This window comes from Quercus suber, unplaced genomic scaffold (genome assembly GCF_002906115.3).
Source record: "Quercus suber isolate HL8 unplaced genomic scaffold, Cork oak 2.0 scaffold_348, whole genome shotgun sequence".
In the NCBI taxonomy this organism is placed as follows: domain Eukaryota; kingdom Viridiplantae; phylum Streptophyta; class Magnoliopsida; order Fagales; family Fagaceae; genus Quercus; species Quercus suber.
Window position 1 is genome coordinate 120111 of NW_027069800.1, and position 18747 is coordinate 138857.

General features: G+C 34.2%; 4 protein-coding genes and 1 pseudogene across 4 annotated transcripts; all 5 read left to right on the forward strand.

The window, feature by feature from the left end:
- Positions 1-3198: 3198 nt before the first annotated feature.
- LOC136061747 (probable glucan endo-1,3-beta-glucosidase BG4) lies at positions 3199-4195 on the forward strand. Its single transcript, XM_065759954.1, has 2 exons — positions 3199-3544; positions 3777-4195. The coding sequence occupies exons 1-2, from the start codon at positions 3199-3201 to the stop codon at positions 4193-4195; spliced, it is 765 nt and encodes a 254-aa protein (XP_065616026.1).
- A 1729-nt stretch (positions 4196-5924) lies between these two features.
- On the forward strand, positions 5925-7224 carry LOC112012647 (pentatricopeptide repeat-containing protein At2g32630-like; annotated as a pseudogene).
- Positions 7225-7723: 499 nt separating this feature from the next.
- On the forward strand, positions 7724-9203 carry LOC112012648 (UDP-glycosyltransferase 73C3). The gene is made up of 3 exons (XM_065759955.1): positions 7724-8019; positions 8203-8548; positions 8631-9203. The coding sequence occupies exons 1-3, from the start codon at positions 7724-7726 to the stop codon at positions 9201-9203; spliced, it is 1215 nt and encodes a 404-aa protein (XP_065616027.1).
- Positions 9204-15995: 6792 nt separating this feature from the next.
- LOC112012660 (non-specific lipid-transfer protein 1-like) lies at positions 15996-17011 on the forward strand. The gene is made up of 2 exons (XM_024045043.2): positions 15996-16481; positions 16823-17011. The coding sequence occupies exons 1-2, from the start codon at positions 16135-16137 to the stop codon at positions 16830-16832; spliced, it is 357 nt and encodes a 118-aa protein (XP_023900811.1). The 5' UTR covers positions 15996-16134; the 3' UTR covers positions 16833-17011.
- Positions 17012-18213: 1202 nt separating this feature from the next.
- LOC112012649 (uncharacterized) lies at positions 18214-18747 on the forward strand. The gene has a single exon (XM_024045027.1). It carries the CDS (start codon positions 18214-18216, stop codon positions 18745-18747), a length of 534 nt encoding a protein of 177 aa, XP_023900795.1.

Genomic DNA, 18747 nt, shown 5'->3' on the forward strand with positions numbered 1-18747 from the left:
TCAAATCTTGTTATCTCTGGGTTCAAAATTTAATAGGTTGGATTTTCAACTTTTTCCCCTTCTCACCCACCTTATATAATTTGATCTTTTCTTTTCTTTTCTTTTTGATGATTTTCTTTTATGTATGTGTGCTATATATCTTTTATATCATACTTATAATTAACGACACTATTATCTTTTTTATGTGTTAAAATTTATATAAAAATAGAAAAAAAATTTCAATTTTATTTGTTTTTTAATGCCCAAAATCTATAAAAGAAAATGAAAACAGAGAAAATAAAATAAAATAAAATAAAGAAGTTGGGAGAAGGGGAAAAAAGAACGTTATTGTTACCTTTTAAAAGTGATATAAAATTTAAGGCACACCACATACATATTAATATTATTTTTGTGTTAGAACTTAGAACCTATCTCTTTCTCTCATTAAAAAATCTATATAAATTAAAACTAATAGATTATTAAAAAGAATTAAAACTAATGGAACCTCAAATTATTTATGTAATAATCTATTCTAGTTATAAAATTGTGTGACTAATAACATATAATATAAATTTACGTAAGTTGTAACTAGTGTCTATCTAACTATTAAATATCCTTTCAATTACAAGTGAAATTTTTATTTACAAAAATCTAAAAATAGGTTATCATGTAAAAAAAAAAAAAACCCTCAAAAATAAACAAAATATAATGATTATTATTTCTTTTTTTATACTAATATATCACTCATGAATGGGCTTTTTACATTTCATATTAATCTCAAGTAATATATATTCAAGTACATATGAATATTTGTATGTAAAATTTGACCCTTTAAAATCAAATCTTGACTTTGCCACTAGTTGAGGGTAATGACATCTTTTGTGGTATCCCAAACCTTACTTGTCCCTCGCTTTTTTTTTCCCCTTTCTTTTTTGGTTAAACATGCTCATAATATTAATTAGCTATAAACAAGTCTATTACAAAATCGCTATGCTTTATCAAAAGCTAGCAAAGGTTCTACCACAGACAATGAGTTATTCAAAATTCATTGTACAACAACACCCAATTTAGCTAAATTATTTGTACATCTATTAGCTTCTTTGAACATACGTGTCATTATGGAGTTAGTGAAGGTCCCCATCAAGTTTCTACAATCAGATAATAGAGGTTCTAACATAAGGTTAGCATATGCGGGATTATTAAAGAAATAAACATATACACAATAACTTTAGCATCCATTTCTACATTAATGTTGTCAAATTCCAGCTACAAAACAATAGCAAGTTCATCTTTAAGGGCCTAGAGCTCAACCATGATACTAGAAGTGGTCCCTAAATTCCTTGAAAAGCTCAAGATTTAATCCCTAGTGTTATTACGAAGGACACCACCTCCAACAACCAATTTGGAGCTCTTAATGACTCTTTTCTTAAATATTTTTTATCTATGTTGAGCTTCACCCATCCCGGTAGGGGTTTGTTTCATTTCACTTGCATTTGTGTTCTTGGAGGTTTATTAGTGTTATTTGCTACAACTGTATAAAATCCTGCTCCTTTCTTTATATAGTGGGAGTGGGTATATTGTTCTCGACCCTTCTAGTTTGGAATCAAAAATAATTTATGTGACGCCAAATAAGCCAGATGGCTTGTGGAAACCAAATCTTCCAAGGAATATGAGGATGCTTGTATGTAGCTTGGGACTCATAGCTCCTTTTCAACCATTTCAACAAAGGAAGCCCAAAAAAAGTCTTGTTTGGCCAATATACAGTAAGACATCAATAATGCATAATCCACAATCCCCTTATCTCACTATCTACTAATCTAAAATAGAAAAATCTAAAACTCTCTTGGGGTCCTTGCTCATAGCTAGGGGTATGCACCTAATCCACCAACTTGATGAAATCAACTTGACGCTTAGGGTGTGTTTGGTAAAATGGATTTTAGGGAGAGATGGAAAAATAAATGAGAGAAAATGAGGAAGAAGAACTTTTTGGAGGGTGTTTGGTTGAGAGGAGAAGAGGGGAAATGATGGTGGGGGGTTCGGGTGTTTTCTCCCTAGTTCCATCAAAAAGTTTCTCCCTAAAATGGGGAGAAAACTGGGTGGGGGAAGTTTGATTAGTAAATAACAAAAATGCCATGTGAAAGTGCACATGGGTTTCGTCCAGTACTTTGCTTTTTTTTTTTTTTTTTTTTTTTTTTGCCATTTTGATTTTGGAGTCGTGGGTGTAAAGCAATGTTGAAGCTCACCCACAAATACTATATGATAACGTGGACTGGAGTCACCATCTGAACAGATGCTAACTGAAGAGACGACCCACCCATTTCAATCATTTTCACACAGATACTAGCTAGCTAACAGGTCATGATATATAGTATTCTGCTGAGTTGGCATCTCAAAGCATTGTGGAAAAACAAGTCGAATGTCAAGAAAGAGTTAAACGATAGAAATGACAATAGCTTTCAGCCTCTCACCTTCATAGCTATTAAACTTCAAGTCGTGTAGTTGGTCTTTACTATAGGTCCGATTAATGGGTGTTCTAAAAATATTTGTTAATGGACCATTTTAGTATATCCTAAATTTTAATACCACTTTCATATGAAATATAAAATATTGTCAAAAAAAAAAGTTAATTTTTTCTTTTTTTCCTCTCATAAAAGGATTTCTAAAAATATATCCTAAACTAATGCTCTTCAAACATCCATTAACTTTTCTCTTATATTGTGCTTTGCATGTGTTTATTAAGTCCAGATGTCATGGTTCCATATTTTAGTTGGGAATTTTAACTAACTTAGAGAGGGAAATTCTATTTTCCTGTTTAGTTAGTTAGTTTTGCGTCCCTGTTTATATATATATATATATATATTTATTTATTATACATAGTACAGTGTAATTGATTTAGTTAATACAATTGAGATACTTTTTCTTCTCAAACTTGATAAATTTTAACATGGCTTCTCTATATTAGGAGGTTTCAACTGAAGTACAAAACTCTTGACAGGATTAGAATCTTTTTTAAACAAGTGTTATTAATGTAGGAGTAATTGCAGGACCATAGACTATTTTATAACTTTTTGCAATAATTATTCACACCTTATCAGGCAAATAAGTTGTGTAATAGTTTGTGATACTAGATTTGTTTTTCTTAACATAGCTAGAAGACATACATTAATTAATTTAGGAATTCTAAATTATGGTAACGCACATTAATTTAGTTACCAGATAATGTTATCTACCATCAAAAAGTTGCAAGCCGATATTTTATATTCAGGTGTTGTCTATGGAACGTCCGGGAATAACATACCTGACGCGGCTGCAGCAATTACTGTTTGCCATAAACATGGTATTCGCAGAATAAGGATTTTGGATACCGATGAGCTTGCAATTCAATCTCCAAAGAGTATGAGAATTGAAGCAACTGTTGGCGTAAAAGATGAAGATTTGCCTGTCCTGGCATCAAGCTATGAAGCTGTAAAGTCATGGTTTGAAGTCAATTTGAAGCCCTCCGTTCCTTTTGAATTTGTCGTGAACTATATTGTTGTTGGCAACAAAGTTATCCCTGGACCCAATGGCAAGTATGTCTTGCCGGTAGTGAAAAATCTTCAAAGGGTACTCGCTGATAATAAATTAAGTCAAATAAAAGTGGCAACTTTGGTGTCCACTGCCGTATTGGGAGCGGTTTTCCCACCTTCAAATGCTGCATTCTCAGCAAAGGCAGAAGGGGATTTGATACCACTTTTACAACATTTACAAGCAACAGTCACCCATACTCATCGAAGTGTGACCTTGCTATTTTTTTGCAGATGGGCTAATCTGTCAGGATTTTGCAACATTTTCTGCACATAAAGCTGTGTATTGGGACAATGGGTTAGGTTATTGGAACATGTTTGATGCCTTGGTGGATGCTTTCGTTTGGGCAATGGAGAAACGTGAATTGATTGTGAAAATGGTTATTGGTGAAACAGGTTGGCCCTCCACTGGGAATGGTCAAACTACTACTCCAGAACTTGCAAGGACATATAATCAGAATTTTCTGAGACATATCACTGCGGGACAGGGTACACCAAAAAGACCAAACACTTACGGGGAAGGGTTTGTTTATTCCATGTTCGATGAAAATGGTAAACTAGAAGCGGGTGACCAAAGGTTTGGAATATTCGATGCCAAGGAAAAGCCTGTTTATCATTTATATTTTCTGTATCCTAAATCTGCTTCGAATTGAAATTTGGACCAAAGGGAAAGTTGGAAAAATTATTCAATACAACAGGATGAGAGCCATCTATGTTCTCAACGAACAACAAAATTAAATTATTCTAAATGCCAATGATTATGTATATAGTTTAAAGTAAACAACTGATAAGAATAATTGTATTGAATAGTTTGGCTGTTATCGTTTAATATTTGTGGTTTACTTTGTATATATCAAATACATAATAAAAGTGAATATATTTGTGCTTCTAAATACTTTTAAATTATTCTTATATTTTTATATAATTTAGGATGTGCAATCAACCCACTAAGCCAATTGAACTCAACCTAACTTGATCTGACAATGTATTGAATTAGATTTTAGTAGGTTGACAAGTTGGGTTGTAATTAAAAAAAAAAAAAAAAAACAATCTTGGACTGACTCAAGTTTAGGTTTTGCATGAGTTTCAACCCATGTAACTCCACACAACTCACACTTTTAATAATGAATTTAAATAGTTGAAATGGAAACCCTTTTTTATTAAGTTTGACAAAAAAAGTCTCAACTTGATAATCCAATCCAACTCAACTCACTCTCTATGGTTTTTTTTTTTTTTTTTAGTAGCATATGCCTAAGTTTTTGTTAGTTTTTTTTTTTTTTTTTAGTAGCATATGCCTAAGTTTTTGTTAGTTTTTTTTTTTTTTTTGGAGAAGGAAGACATCTAATATTATTAGCCAAAATAAAATAACAAAATAAAGGTGGGGAGGAGCATCCTCCTTCCATATAGTCAAACCTCAAACATGTCTAGCTAGGTTATGAGCAACCTTATTACCACTCCTATAAGTATGAGAAAAAGAAATATACTCATTGGTAACTAAGGTGGATTTAGCCAAAGAGATGATGTGGCCAAAAGAAGAAAGAGAGTCTTTTGCAGCCATGAAGGTTTTGATCACCGCTTCCGAATCTTCTTCAAGGATGAAAGGTCGGATACCAAGCTCCTGAGCAAATGAAATCGCCCTAGCAGCAGCCATAGCTTCAACAATATCGAGAGAGAAAGGAAGTGGGGCTTGTTCTGAGAGAGAAGCCATAACATTCCCTTGCCAGTTTCGGATTACAATACCCAACCCAGCCTTACCAATCTCAGGAAATGTGGCCCCACCAAAATTAACTTTGAAACAATCTGTGGTTCCTTATTTTTATGCCATAGTCAAACGTTCTCTTTTTTTCTTTTTTTGCTGTTTATATGTTTTGCTGCAAATTATGCAATATATAGTTTTGTATATTTTTTTGGATCCATAATTTTGCTTACATTTGTTATAGCCACTCGATTTTTTTTTTTTTTTGCTGAATTAAAAAGGAGGGTCTCTGGTGTTGGTTCATCAACCTTACGCCGTATAATAGCAATGGATAATACCACGTATACCACACGGGCCTTACTGGAAATATCGTTCGAACCGCTCCTTTCTGGGTGCAGAACGAAAACTCCTACCATCAAGCCACACCCATGTAGTAGCCATTCGAATGTTTTTTTTTTTTTTTTTGATGGGAAGCCACTCGAATGTTTTGCACTAACAAAATTATTTTTGTTTCATATGTATGTAAATCTTTATTTTGAACGAACTATCTTTATTTTGAACAAACTTTCCAGTGGTGACTAGTTTAATTAATTCACAAAAGTGCATAAATTATTTCGACAGCGAAGTGACGAGGTTGAAGAAAAAGAAGAAGAATAGCCCACAACTTGAGTTGGGTGTGCAACCAGTTCAGTTGTAGTTTTCTTCCATTTCTGTCGTAGAAAATGTCGATCGCAAAGCTCTTGAAAATCTTCAACAAAGTCATCCCCTCAAACCCCACTTCGATATCGAATCAAGAAATAATTGCCAAAAAGCTAGCTAAAACCCTTATGAGCTCGGGCCTTAAACCCCTTTAGGCCACAACTTCCCTGCTCTCCAATCTCAATTCCCACATAATCCACCTTGTTCTCTCAAACCCACATGTCCCACCTCGTTCTTGCTTGAGTTTCTTCAAATTTTTGCAAAAAAATCAATCTTTAACTCCACAAAAACCCGATCTTCGAGCCCATGTAACTCTTGTTTGTAGGTTATATGGGGCTCGAAAGTTTACTAAAATGAAGAATATATTGATTTGTATTGTGGCTGATGATAATCTCCAATGCCCGGTTTCGATTATTGTTTCGTTGATTGAGGAGGACGGGTTTAATGAGCCTAAATTTGTTGTGAAATTGTGTGATATGCTAATGAGGGTTTACTCGGATAATAGAATGTGTGAAGAGGCTGTTGGGGTGTTTGATTATATGGAGAAGAATGGGTTTGAGATTGAGGAAAGGTCTTGCTTTGTGCTTTTGCTTGCTTTGAAGAAGTGTGATAGGGTGGAGTCGTGTTTCGAGTTCTTTCGTCAAATGGTTGAGTCGGATGTTGAGATTACGGTTTATGCAATGACTAGTGTGATTGATGGGTTGTGTAGGAGAGGAGAGGTTGAAAGGGGTAGGGAGTTGATGGCTGAAATTGTTGGTAGAGGGATTAAACCCAATGTCATCACTTACAACACATTTGTGAATGCATATGTTGAAAGAAAGGATTTTAGGGGTGTGAATGAGGAGCAGTTATATAGTGTACCTGGCATATATGCCGGGTCACTCACAGACTGGCGGGTCCCACACACTGTAGGGCCCGCCAGCCTGTGAGAGAACCGGCATATATGCCAGGTACATAATATAATTTTCGGTGAATGAGATGTTGAGCATGATGGAGAGGGATCAAGTGGCTTACAATGTAGCAACTTATACAATTTTGATTGAATGGTATGTGAGTTGTGGCAAGATTGAAGAGGCAAACAAGTTGTCTGAGGAAATGTGTAAGAAAGGGATAAAAGCAGATGTTCATGTTTATACTTCAATTATCAGTTGGAATTTTAGATTGGGAAATATGAAAAAGGCATTTGTGTTGTTTGATGAATTAAATGAGAGAGACCTTGTTCCTAATGTGCATACTTATGGCGCTCTAATTAATGGTTCATGCAAGGCGGGGCAGATGGAGCTGTAGAAAAATAGATACACACTCACTTGAAGAACACAATTTTACCTTACAACATACATATTAACATTCTGAAGAACTTGAGTTCTATAGGCTAGCTTGAATTCTTGAACAGCTAGCTTAAGGTCAAGTTAGGCGTTGGGACACCCTCCAGATTTGAAGCCACAACTAGAGGTAAATCCATCTTCAAGAGACAAAAGCTGTAGCAATATTTTAAGAACTAAGAAAAATACCTGTTGCGTTCAATGGTTTTGGCGGGTACTAAGTCAACGTGACCAAATGATCTCAATCCGTTAAGAATTCTATGTAAAAGTCAGTCTAACGAAGGAAACTTCCCAATAGCTTCCTTCTATTACTTGTAGGACTTTGCTACTCAGCCATCAGACCTGAGACTTGAAGCTTCTTCCAAATCTTAGCCGATCACCATTACTAATATAACAGTAAGTTTTCCCACAAACACAGCATATCTCTCTCTCTCTCTCTCTCTCTCTCTCTCTCTCTCAGATCAATGGCATCGACTGCACAATCCAATGATCCACTCCATGTGTTTTTCTTCCCATTCATGTCACCAGGCCACCTAAGTCCCATGATTGACATAGCTCGACTCTTTGCCTCGCATGGCACAAAAGCCACGATCCTCGCCACCCCTCAAAAAATCACTCGCTTCCAAACCATCCTCAACCGCGACCAACACACCACCAACAACAACAACATCATCGACCTACTCGTCCTCGACTTCCCTTACTCCGAAGCAAACTTGCCAGAAAACTATGAAAACCTCGACACTCTCCCATCACGAAACTTGTCCTATAATTTCACGAAGGCCATCATGACGCTCTAACCTCAAGCTCAACAACTTGTTCAACAACACCAACCTGATGCAATCATTTCCGACCTTAACTTTCCATGGACGGCCGAGATTGCTCGAAACTATGGCATCCCACGGCTTGTATTTCATGGAACATGTTGCTTTTCTCTATGTCTCAGTAGCTGTGCTTCTCAGTATAAGCCTCACGCTACTGTGAGCTCTGATACAGAGCTATTCTTGGTGCCTGGTTTACCTCACCCGGTTTATATTACCATGTCTCAGATGCCAGTCCGGTTTTTTGGCAACTTGGGTTTGCATGAATTCTTTGAGAAATTCATGGAGGCTGAGCGTGACATGTACGGTGTCGTGTCCAATACGTTCTGTGAGATTGAACCAGAATATGTCAAACACTATGAAAAACTCGTTGGCAAAAAGGTATGGCCGGTTGGACTTGTTTCGCTTTTCAACACTAAAGCTTTGGACATAGCGGAGAGAGGGAATAGAGCTTCCATTGACAAAGATCAAGTGCTTACATGGCTGGACTCGAAGAAACCAAACTTGGCTCTATGTTTGTTTTGGTAGTCTCTGTAATTTTTCAAAGTCACAGCTTTTGGAGATTGGGTTAGGCCTTGAATCTTCGAAGGCTTCATTCACTTGGGTAATCAGAGATAGCTATGGAGATGGGTTTTTGCTAGAAGATTTTGAAGAGAGAGTTAGATACAGAGCGTTTGTCATAAAGGGCTGGGCTCCACAGGTTCTCATTCTTAATCACTCAGCAGTTGGTGGGTTCATGACTCACTGTGGGTGGAACTCAGTTTTGGAATCGGTTACTGCTGGTGTGCCTTTGATAACTTGGCCACTCTTTGCTGAACAGTTTTATAATGAGAATTTTGTGCTGAATCGGTTGGGAATCAGATCTGGAATCGGTGTCAAAACCGGGTTGGCATGGGGAGAGGAGGAGAACATTGGTGTTTTGGTTGATAGGGACCATGTTGAGGAGGTGGTGACTCGGTTAATGGGTGAGAGTGAAGCAGTGCAAGGAATGAGGAATCGAGTGAGTAAACTCAGCAAGTTGGCAATGGCTGCTATAAGCAAAGGTGGTTCATCTTATGTTAATATGGTACTTCTGATAGAGGATCTCCTGAATCTGAGAAGGGACAGGTTGTCAAAGAGTGAATAGAAAAAAAGTGAATACAAAATAAATTATCAGAGCACACCCATGGAATAATTTCACGTAGCACACCCTAGCTGCCATACTATTTTAGTATAGGGATTTTGTTAGACCTTCTTTATTGTAAGTCAGTATAAATGATATGCAAAAAAGATGGTGTTAATGAGAGACTTTATTACTTTATAGTTGTGAAAAATCTTGTATATGTAAGATTATTTGTCAAGACAGTACTATTTCATTACCTTTTTCCCCCTCTCATCGAAAACTTTTTGGTTTTGTTGCAAAGTGCAGTGAAGATGATAGAGAAGCAATTTGAGGCCGCAACAATATAAGTAGCATTAAGAATAAAGACATTACGTCGAGTCCAGATGGAGCTCCACTTTAGCGAGTCTCTTCTCTTCATTGTTATGGTCTAGTCTTGTGATCATCATATCTTGTATGTTATTACCATGAATCCTCTCTGTCGTTCTATGAAATGACTATCTTTATAAAATATATGTCACTTATTATTATGATAATCTTTCTTTTTTTCTCCATGCGCAACAAACTTTATATTTTCCCTCCATTTTCTTCCTTCCCCACCACCCCCCCACCCCTCTTTTACTTCCGTAGAAAAGAGTTCCCACAAAGAAAAAAAAATGTGACAAGTAACAACTAAAAATTATGTAGAGAGTAAATGGATCAGATAACTAAATCTGAAGTTGGGTTGGGTCTTCCAGTTGTTCTTAAATGTTTTCCTTGAGAAAATCGGACTTGCATCAGATTGGGTTGGATTGATGGGTTGTGCTTAAACTTTTATGCTGGGTAAATCATTGGATTTTGATCAACCACTTAAGCACTTTGTTTTCAATAAATTATGATAATTGACCTAAAATGCTTAAATTATATTCCAAATTTTTAGATTTAGCAAAATACCAAAATAGATCAAACTAAAAAATTAAAATAAAGTTGATAAAATACTTGTATATATCTTACATTAGGTTGGGTTGAACAGATTGAAAAAACTATTAAGTTGAGCTCGATCCTAACCAAGTCTCAAATAAAATTTCAACTCAATTTAACCCACCAACTCACGAAAAACCAACCTATATAAGGCATTAGGTTGGATTAAGGAGTTAGTTTCATCGGTTTTGTTGGTTAGATATACACCCTTACCTTCAAGTGGCACATTTAAACAAATAGGACCTAGAGACTTTAGATGAACATCGATTTAAGCACTCAATAGTATTTGAAAGATTGAAAAATGAAGTATAATTTTTTTTTTGGTAGTAAAAATGAAGTATACATCAAAGCTTAGAACAATTTCCTCCTAGGTTTTTTTTTTTTTTTTTAAATCCCCTCCTCCCTCTTTAAATTTTATAGCCAAAAAAAAAATATATATATATATATATAAGTGTGTATATATATATATATATAATTTTACTTATTGGCTTCCTAGGGAAAAAAAATTCTAGCTTTGCCACTCTATTTACCATAGATTTCTTTTATCAATTTCAATCACATGGTTGTATCAATTACTGATGTGTAAATAGTGTTATTTTTCACAAAAAACAATTAAATTCAACAATATTAATTATTAGCCAATTTAAAATACAATTAAATTTGATTAGAAAACCTAAGTACAATACTGAATTAAACATGGTAAAAAGACCCATTGCAAATTAAAGACAAGTTTGAAATACATTTCAAACTCAGCCAAAAACCCAAGCTGAGGACACATTTCTATCCACCCATTTTTCCATCCTCCCAACAAAATAGAACATTAGAATTTTTTTTATATATAAATATTTTCAGCCAAAAGAAAGAGCAAAATATTACCACTCAAAAAGAAAATGAAAGAAATTAATACTACCAAAAATTATCTGGGAAGGGCGTAAAATGGGCTTCGAAGCCTGATGGCATTCAATGGAAAGCACAGTACACATTGGGCTAAAAACCCAATAAAAATGGCAGACTACACTTCACAAAATCCATGATTTTTATGGCACGTTTTGGGCTTTTCTAGTCCGGCAAACTAACAAGTTTAGTCAAGGCCATGTAAATAATCATTGACTCAAAATTTTTGACAAAAGCCTCTTTTCAACAATAATGATATTTGTTACAAATGTCCTAAGTGGCAGACTAAAAAAAAAAGTAGACTTATGTGATAGGGACAAATATTCAACTACAATCTTCTATACAAGACGAAAAAATCTTGGGTGAGATGGGTGCATGTGTCCATTATCTCATTGACATGTGGGTTCCACATGCGTTAGATCCATATGTCAGTGAGACAATAGGCGCATGCACCCGTCTCACAAGATAACATCTCATACAGAATAGTTGTAACAAAATATTTAAGAAAGTTCAACAAACTCATCTTTGGCCCACCTAACTTTTGAAAATCCCTTAAGTTTTTGTTTTTGTTTTTGATTTTTTTTTTTTTTTTTTTTTTTTTTTCTGTAAAAAATAGTACACATTGGGCTAAAAACCCAATAAAAATGGCAGACTACACTTCACAAAATCCATGATTTTTATGGCACGTTTTGGGCTTTTCTAGTCCGGCAAACTAACAAGTTTAGTCAAGGCCATGTAAATAATCATTGACTCAAAATTTTTGACAAAAGCCTCTTTTCAACAATAATGATATTTGTTACAAATGTCCTAAGTGCCAGACTAAAAAAAAAAGTAGACTTATGTGATAGGGACAAATATTCAACTACAATCTTCTATACAAGACGAAAAAATCTTGGGTGAGATGGGTGCATGTGTCCATTATCTCATTGACATGTGGGTTCCACATGCGTTAGATCCATATGTCAATGAGACAATGGGCATGCACCCGTCTCACAAGATAACATCTCATACAGAATAGTTGTAACAAAATATTTAAGAAAGTTCAACAAACTCATCTTTGGCCCACCTAACTTTTGAAAATCCCTTAAGTTTTTGTTTTTGTTTTTGATTTTTTTTTTTTTTGTAAAAAAGTCTGCTCAAGTATTGTAGCTCAAGTCTTTTGGTGACGATGCCAAGAAGTGTTCAAGAGAAATTTCCAAAAAATTGTCAATTTCTCTAAAGAGCTTCAAAATGATCCTTCAATTTGGAAACATAAAAGATAAAATTAAGAGATTCTTGGGAAGGGTAAGGATTTGTTGCAAACTAAGTTACAGCAACTCCTATAAAAATGCATAAGTGTCAACGCCTTAAATAGACACCTATCTAAACTTATATTTAAATGCAAATTTCATTGTCAAGATTGAATTTTTTACTATATGACTACTTAACACATGTATTTTGCTAGAGTTGCTGCAACTTTTTTTTTTTTTTTTTTTGGTTAGATAAGTGCGGATGATAGAACCCCCGAGTTACAGGTCATTAGGAAACCCCAGCACCAACACACCTACATGGTCGGTGGTAGAGTTGTGCAACTTAAGGAAAAGAAATCTACATTTTACTTTTCATGCTTAATGCTTTATTAATCTAAAAAAATTTCACTTTTTAGTTTTAATTGTAATTTTCCAAACGGTCATAACTTTAAATGTGTTTCCATTAAAAGCTCTGTTTCACAAAAGCTCTATAGTTAAAACTCTGGGGCAGAAGACTTTAAGTACAGCCTCACCTAATTTCTAATAGCTTTTAGGTGGTGGGCGTCATAAATCAATAAATACCATGCACCAAGAATTTAAACTTAGATTCTTAGAACATTACTCCAATCAAACTAATATAATGAAAAAGAAATTTAAATTCTATAAGGATGGGGTATAAAATTTATATTTTACACTATTTAATAAGTGATTGTCACATTAGTATTTTACTTAAAATTCAATACATCATACCACACCTAATAACATCTCAATAGATTCCCAATTTGGTTGGATTTATATATAAATATTAGAATTGATTGAGTGTGATTGTATTTATTGTTAAATATGTGATAAGATGATGTGGCATGTTGGAATTGAAAGGGCAAAACATGGGTTTTACACCACGTCCTTATAAAATTTAATCTCAATGGAAAAAGTTAACGAATATTTTGATTTAAAAAATATTTTTAAAAACTTTTTATAAAAGAAAAGAAAAGGAACATATTTTTTTATAAAAGTGATATTAAAATTTTTCTAAAATTGTCAAAATAAGAGTAAAACTTTTTTCTATTAAAAAAAAAAAAAAGTCATTCTCCCTAATAAACCTTTTTTTTTTTTCCGGAGCAAAACTCTCTAGCAAACCTTTTTCTAAAATTGTCAAAATAAGAGTAAAACTTTTTTCTATTAAAAAAAAAAAAAAGTCATTCTCCCTAATAAACCTTTTTTTTTTTTCCGGAGCAAAACTCTCTAGCAAACCTTTGGGCTTATGCATGGGACACCCCTTTGAGCTTTCTCGCTAAGTAGTTTGGCTAATTGGCCCTATACTAATCACTTGAACATTTTAGGAGCCAATAAATTGACTTTCGGGAAGTCTATCTTTCTTGTAATGATATCTTGCGTGATCGTTACATATAATTTGTAAGCAGTGGCAGCGCCACCTTATGGCCAGGGTGATCCCAAGACTATCTTGACTTGAAAAAAAAATTATATATAATAATTTAAAATTTTATATTTATTTACTTACCTTTAAAAAAAAAATTGAGACCACTCTAAAATTTTTTTTATGTCAATAAAATTAAATTTTGGTCTATAATTGGGGCAACTTAACAATATATTGGGGCCTTTCAAGCAACGATTTTAAAATATGAAAACGCGTAGAAGAAAATTATAAAACTTTATGTATTTGCGTGTTTTTTTTTATTTTTTTGTTGTTGTTGTTGTTGTTGTTGTTGTCGTCAATATATAAATTTTTCTTTTTGTTAGATTATGTAATTTATACTTCTTAAGAAATACTCTGAAAAAATTTACTGGAGATTTGGAAACATAAAAGATAAAATTAAGAGCTTTTTGGGAAGAATAAGGATTTGTTGCAAACTAAGTTGCGACAACTCCTATAAAAATGTACACGTATCAACACCTTAAATAGACACCTGTTTAGACTTATATTTAAATAAAAATTTCATTGTCAAGATTAAATTTTTTACTAAATGACTATTTAACACGTGCATTTTGCTAAAGTTATTGCAACTTAAGGAAAAGAAATCTACATTTTACTTTTCATGCTTAATGCTTTATTAATCTAAAAAAATTTCGCTTTTTAGTTTTAATTGTAATTTTCCGAACGGTCATAACATTAAATGTGTTTCCATTAAAAGCTCTGCTTTACAAAAGCTCTATAGTTAAAACTCTGGGACAGTAGACCTTAAGTACAACCTCCCATAACTTCTAGTAGCTTTTAGGTGGTGGGCGTCATAAATCAATAAATACCGTGCACCAAGAATTTAAACTTAGATTCTTAGAACATTGCTCCAATCAAACTAATCTAATGGAAAAAGTTAACGAATATTTTGATTTAAAAAATATTTTTAAAAAAATTTTACAAAGAAAAGAAAAGAAAAGAAAAATATTTTTTTATAAAAGTGATATCAAAATTTTTCTAAAATTGTCAAAATAAGAGTAAAACTTTTTTGTATAAAAAAAAAAATGTCATTCTCTTTAATAAACCTTTTTTTTTTCAGAGCAAATCTCTCTAGCAAACCTTTGGGCTTATGCATGGGGCACCCCTTTGAGCTTTATCGCTAAGTAGTTTGGCTAATTGGCCCTATACTAATCACTTGAACATTTTAGGTGCCAATATATTGACTTTCGGGAAATTTATCTTTCTTTTAATGATATCTTGCGTGATCGTTGCATATAATTTGTACGCAGTTGGGCGCCACCTTATGGCCAGGGTGGTACCAGGACCACCCTGACCTAAAAAAAAAATTATATATATAATAATTTAAAATTTTATATTTATTTACTTTTAAAAAAAATTGGGACCACTCTAAAAAAATTTTATGCAAATAAAATTAAGTTTTGGTCTATAATTTGGGCAACTTAACAATATATTGGAGCCTTTCAAGCAACAATTTCAAAATATGAAAACACGTAGAAGAAAATTGTAAAACTTTATGTATTTGAGTGTTTTTTTATTTTTTTGTTGTTGTTGTCAATATATAAATTTTTATTTTTATTAGATTATGTAATTTATACTTCAAAAATAATACCCTGATAAAATTTGCTAGAGCTGCCACTATTTGTAAGAGGAAAGTTACTCTAACAAGATCATTGATGTTTTCTATTAGTAGTAGATTATAATTTTTGGTTATGTAGACATTAAGAATTGATGGGTAACTCGTAACTGTCCCAATAAATAAAAGTAGCTAACATCTAAACAAATAATTAAATTTAAGGGCATATGAACGGTTACTGTAACACTTGTGCATTTATGCACAATTTTACACCTATTGATGTAGATGTTTTTTTGGTCAAAATGTGTAAAATGAATGGTATTTTGTATTTTGCAAGACTTTAAATTCATTGATGTGGATGTTCTAATTGTGAAAATATTGTGGATATAGCATTTCTCATGTTTATATAAGAGTATTACGTTCATAATATTTTCACAACAAATTATAAGTGATTAATTGCTATTGATTCTAATTTAAATCTATCACTAAAATTATTTGTTTGCCCATTAATAATAACCTGTATCTTATAATTTGTTGTAAAAATAAAGTGGAAATAGCATTTTTCATATTTATATAGACGCATTGTACAAACATTTCTATTAAAGCTAATACAGAGAATTAACCTGCCCTTAAACAGCTGCAAAATTAAGCATTAAATGATGCCATCCACCGACTAATAACTGCGCCCCCACACAACCCCCCCCCCCCCCGCCCCCGCCCCCGCCCCCCCGGCGCCATACGTCCAATTTTTCTACATAAAGCACCTGAGCTCAGTAGCCAAACTAAGTCACTCAAGTAATCAAATTAAAACGCAAACTCCTTATCTCAACTCTCCAAATACTACTCCCTCTCCTTAACTCAGTCATGGCTAACTCCTTGGTCCTTAGGCTCACTTGCTTGGCACTCATGTGCATGGTGATTGGTGCACCAGTTGCCCAAGCCGCTATAACATGTGGCCAAGTCACAAGCGCCCTTGCTCCATGCATTGGCTTCCTGAGGAGTGGAGGGTCTCCCACACAGGCTTGCTGCAATGGGGTTAAGTCCCTTAACAATGCTGCAAAGACCACAGCTGACCGCCAGGCCGATTGTGAGTGTTTGAAAACAGCTGCTGGTAGCATCTCTGGAATTGATTTTGCTAATGCTGCTTCTCTCCCTGGCAAGTGTGGAGTCAATATTCCTTACGAGATCAGCACCTCCACCAACTGCAAAAAGTAACCAAGTCTCTCTATGCTTGCATATTTACACAACTTTAATAGTTGTGGTTTTAACATTTTTTTTTTGTTACAAGATCAGCACCAATTTTTTTTACTAATATTAATAATATGACCTGTTAGATTAGGGCATTATAAAAATAAAGGTAATGATGAATCTAATAAATCAAAGTGAAGTTAATCTAATCATAACAAATCATGACAGAAATTATGAAAAATGTCGTATTGTTAGCATTGTTTTATAGAGATTGAAAGACAAAGTAAACGAAAGCTGGTCTAGCATTGAAAAGTTGTGTGTAATGAAGTACTGCCTTTAATTTGTTTGTTTTTTTGTGTTACAGCGTGAAGTGAGAGGTCGATGTTGGAGTAGCAGTTTTCAGCCGCAGAATGTAATAAACTGGCATGAGAAATAAAATGGGGTTAGGCCCATATATGGGGCTCCTCTTGCAGGGAGTCTTCTTGTTGTAGTTGTATTTCTTCGTGTACTCAGCTATATCCTATGATAAATATATCTAAAAATTTATGGTTTACCCATATCTCTCTCTCTCTCTCAAAATGATAATAGCTTGTTCCAAATTTTATTTTTTCTTCATCATCTCCTTTTTTAGAGCAACAAGCAAACATAAATTTGTTTTCCTTTCTAGAGGGATTATCTCGACTAAGTGATATGGTAATTAATCATGGAGTTAATTAGAAACTATAGTAGTACTCTGATTTTTATCATCAAGAACCACTGCATACACGTGGCTGTGATTGATGTGTTGGTACTATTTTGTCGGACTTATTTTTCTCTACATTTTTCCCCGTCTAATTCAAATCAAGTTGTCCCAATCAGGAGAAATGAGCAAAATTCTATGAGTTCTTGATATCTTTCGTTCCAAACAGTTGAATGAATGTGATGAATGAAATCAATTATAGGTATTAATTGTTGAGGAAGATAAACAACTATAGTGAAACATACAATTAATCACTACTTTACTCAAAACCTTATCTAACCTATGACTTTTGAACCCAATTAGGTATCTTAATTTCATAAGTATATAACCCCTATGCGAAGTAATCAAGTGAATTCAGTTAATGATTTTTTTGGTATATTCCAAAGAGTGAAAATAGATATATGTAAAGTCATGTTATTTACATGAAAGTTTCACAAATCATTCTTAAACCTAATTTTGATAATTGTGATGTGAGAAAATCGGATGGAGATCATTAATGATTTGTGAAAAACTGTCATTTGTAAAATTAAAAAAAAAAAAATTCCTAAACCAAAACATTCGTTAACTTTTCCAATATTCTATTACCATTCAACAAACAATATATTTGGATTCAAAGTTTTGAATTTAGAGCAATAGAAACAATTTTTCCCTTTATAACAAAATTTTTCCCAAGATTGGAAAATTGCCATAGAGTCAAATCTAGAATCTTTTGCTGTACTCCTAACTTGTTGTGTAGGGTGGAAATTAAAAACTAAAAAGACATCTGACTGGTAATTTGAAGGCCGATCTTCAAAAAGGGAAAAAACTAGAATGGAGAGGAAAAGGAACTCATTCGAAGCAACAAAAAGGTTAAGGAGGTCCACCATGGGGAGACGGTGAGTACTCCCCGTGAAAGCTTAACTTCAGCAAGGCCTACTTTTGAGTTAAGGAATGATTCTCCTAAACCCTCCTTCAAGGAGAAATTGGTGGGAGAGATACCGGGGGCCTTTGCCCAAGCTTTTGATCTGGCGAAGAGAATGGAGGCCAAGGAGGGAGTTAAGGTAGCACAGGAAGAGGAGAAGGTGGTCAAGGAACTAAGGCAAGGGCTTGTTGCAATAAAAATCCCTAAGAGCACCAAGTCACGTATCAGAGGCCAATGGTCGAATGCCTTGATTGTTAAGGTATATGGGAGAATTGTGGGATTCAACTATCTTCATAGAAAGATCCTTGCCCTCTGGAAGCCGACAGGGAGGATAGATTGCATTGACTTAGGCAAGGACTTCTTCCTAATCCGTTTCTCGCTCAAAAAGTACCATGACTTGGTCCTTAAGAAGGGACCCTGGTTTGTGGGAGAGAACTTCTTGTCCATTAGGCCATGGGAGCCCAACTTCAAGCCAGCCTTGGGTGTTGTCTCGTCTGTGGCCATATGGGTGAGGCTCAATGAGTTACCCATCGAGTACTATGATAGGGAAGCCCTTATGTTCATCAGGCAAGCCATCAAGAATGTGTTGAGAATAGATACCTATACAGCGTCTAAAGCAAGACGAAGGTACGCTAGACTCTGCATCTAA

Bases quoted from the DNA above. Each gene is read 5' to 3' on its own strand.
- LOC112012649 (XM_024045027.1), top strand. From the start codon at position 18,214: ATGGAGGCCAAGGAGGGAGTTAAGGTAGCACAGGAAGAGGAGAAGGTG.
- LOC112012660 (XM_024045043.2), top strand. From the start codon at position 16,135: ATGGCTAACTCCTTGGTCCTTAGGCTCACTTGCTTGGCACTCATGTGC.
- LOC112012648 (XM_065759955.1), top strand. From the start codon at position 7,724: ATGGCATCGACTGCACAATCCAATGATCCACTCCATGTGTTTTTCTTC. The intron at 8,020-8,202 runs GTCCTATAATTT...TCTATGTCTCAG, and splicing joins ACTCTCCCATCACGAAACTT to TAGCTGTGCTTCTCAGTATA. The intron at 8,549-8,630 runs GTGCTTACATGG...TCAAAGTCACAG, and splicing joins CTTCCATTGACAAAGATCAA to CTTTTGGAGATTGGGTTAGG.
- LOC136061747 (XM_065759954.1), top strand. From the start codon at position 3,199: ATGTTATCTACCATCAAAAAGTTGCAAGCCGATATTTTATATTCAGGT. The intron at 3,545-3,776 runs GCAAGTATGTCT...ATTTTTTTGCAG, and splicing joins AGTTATCCCTGGACCCAATG to ATGGGCTAATCTGTCAGGAT.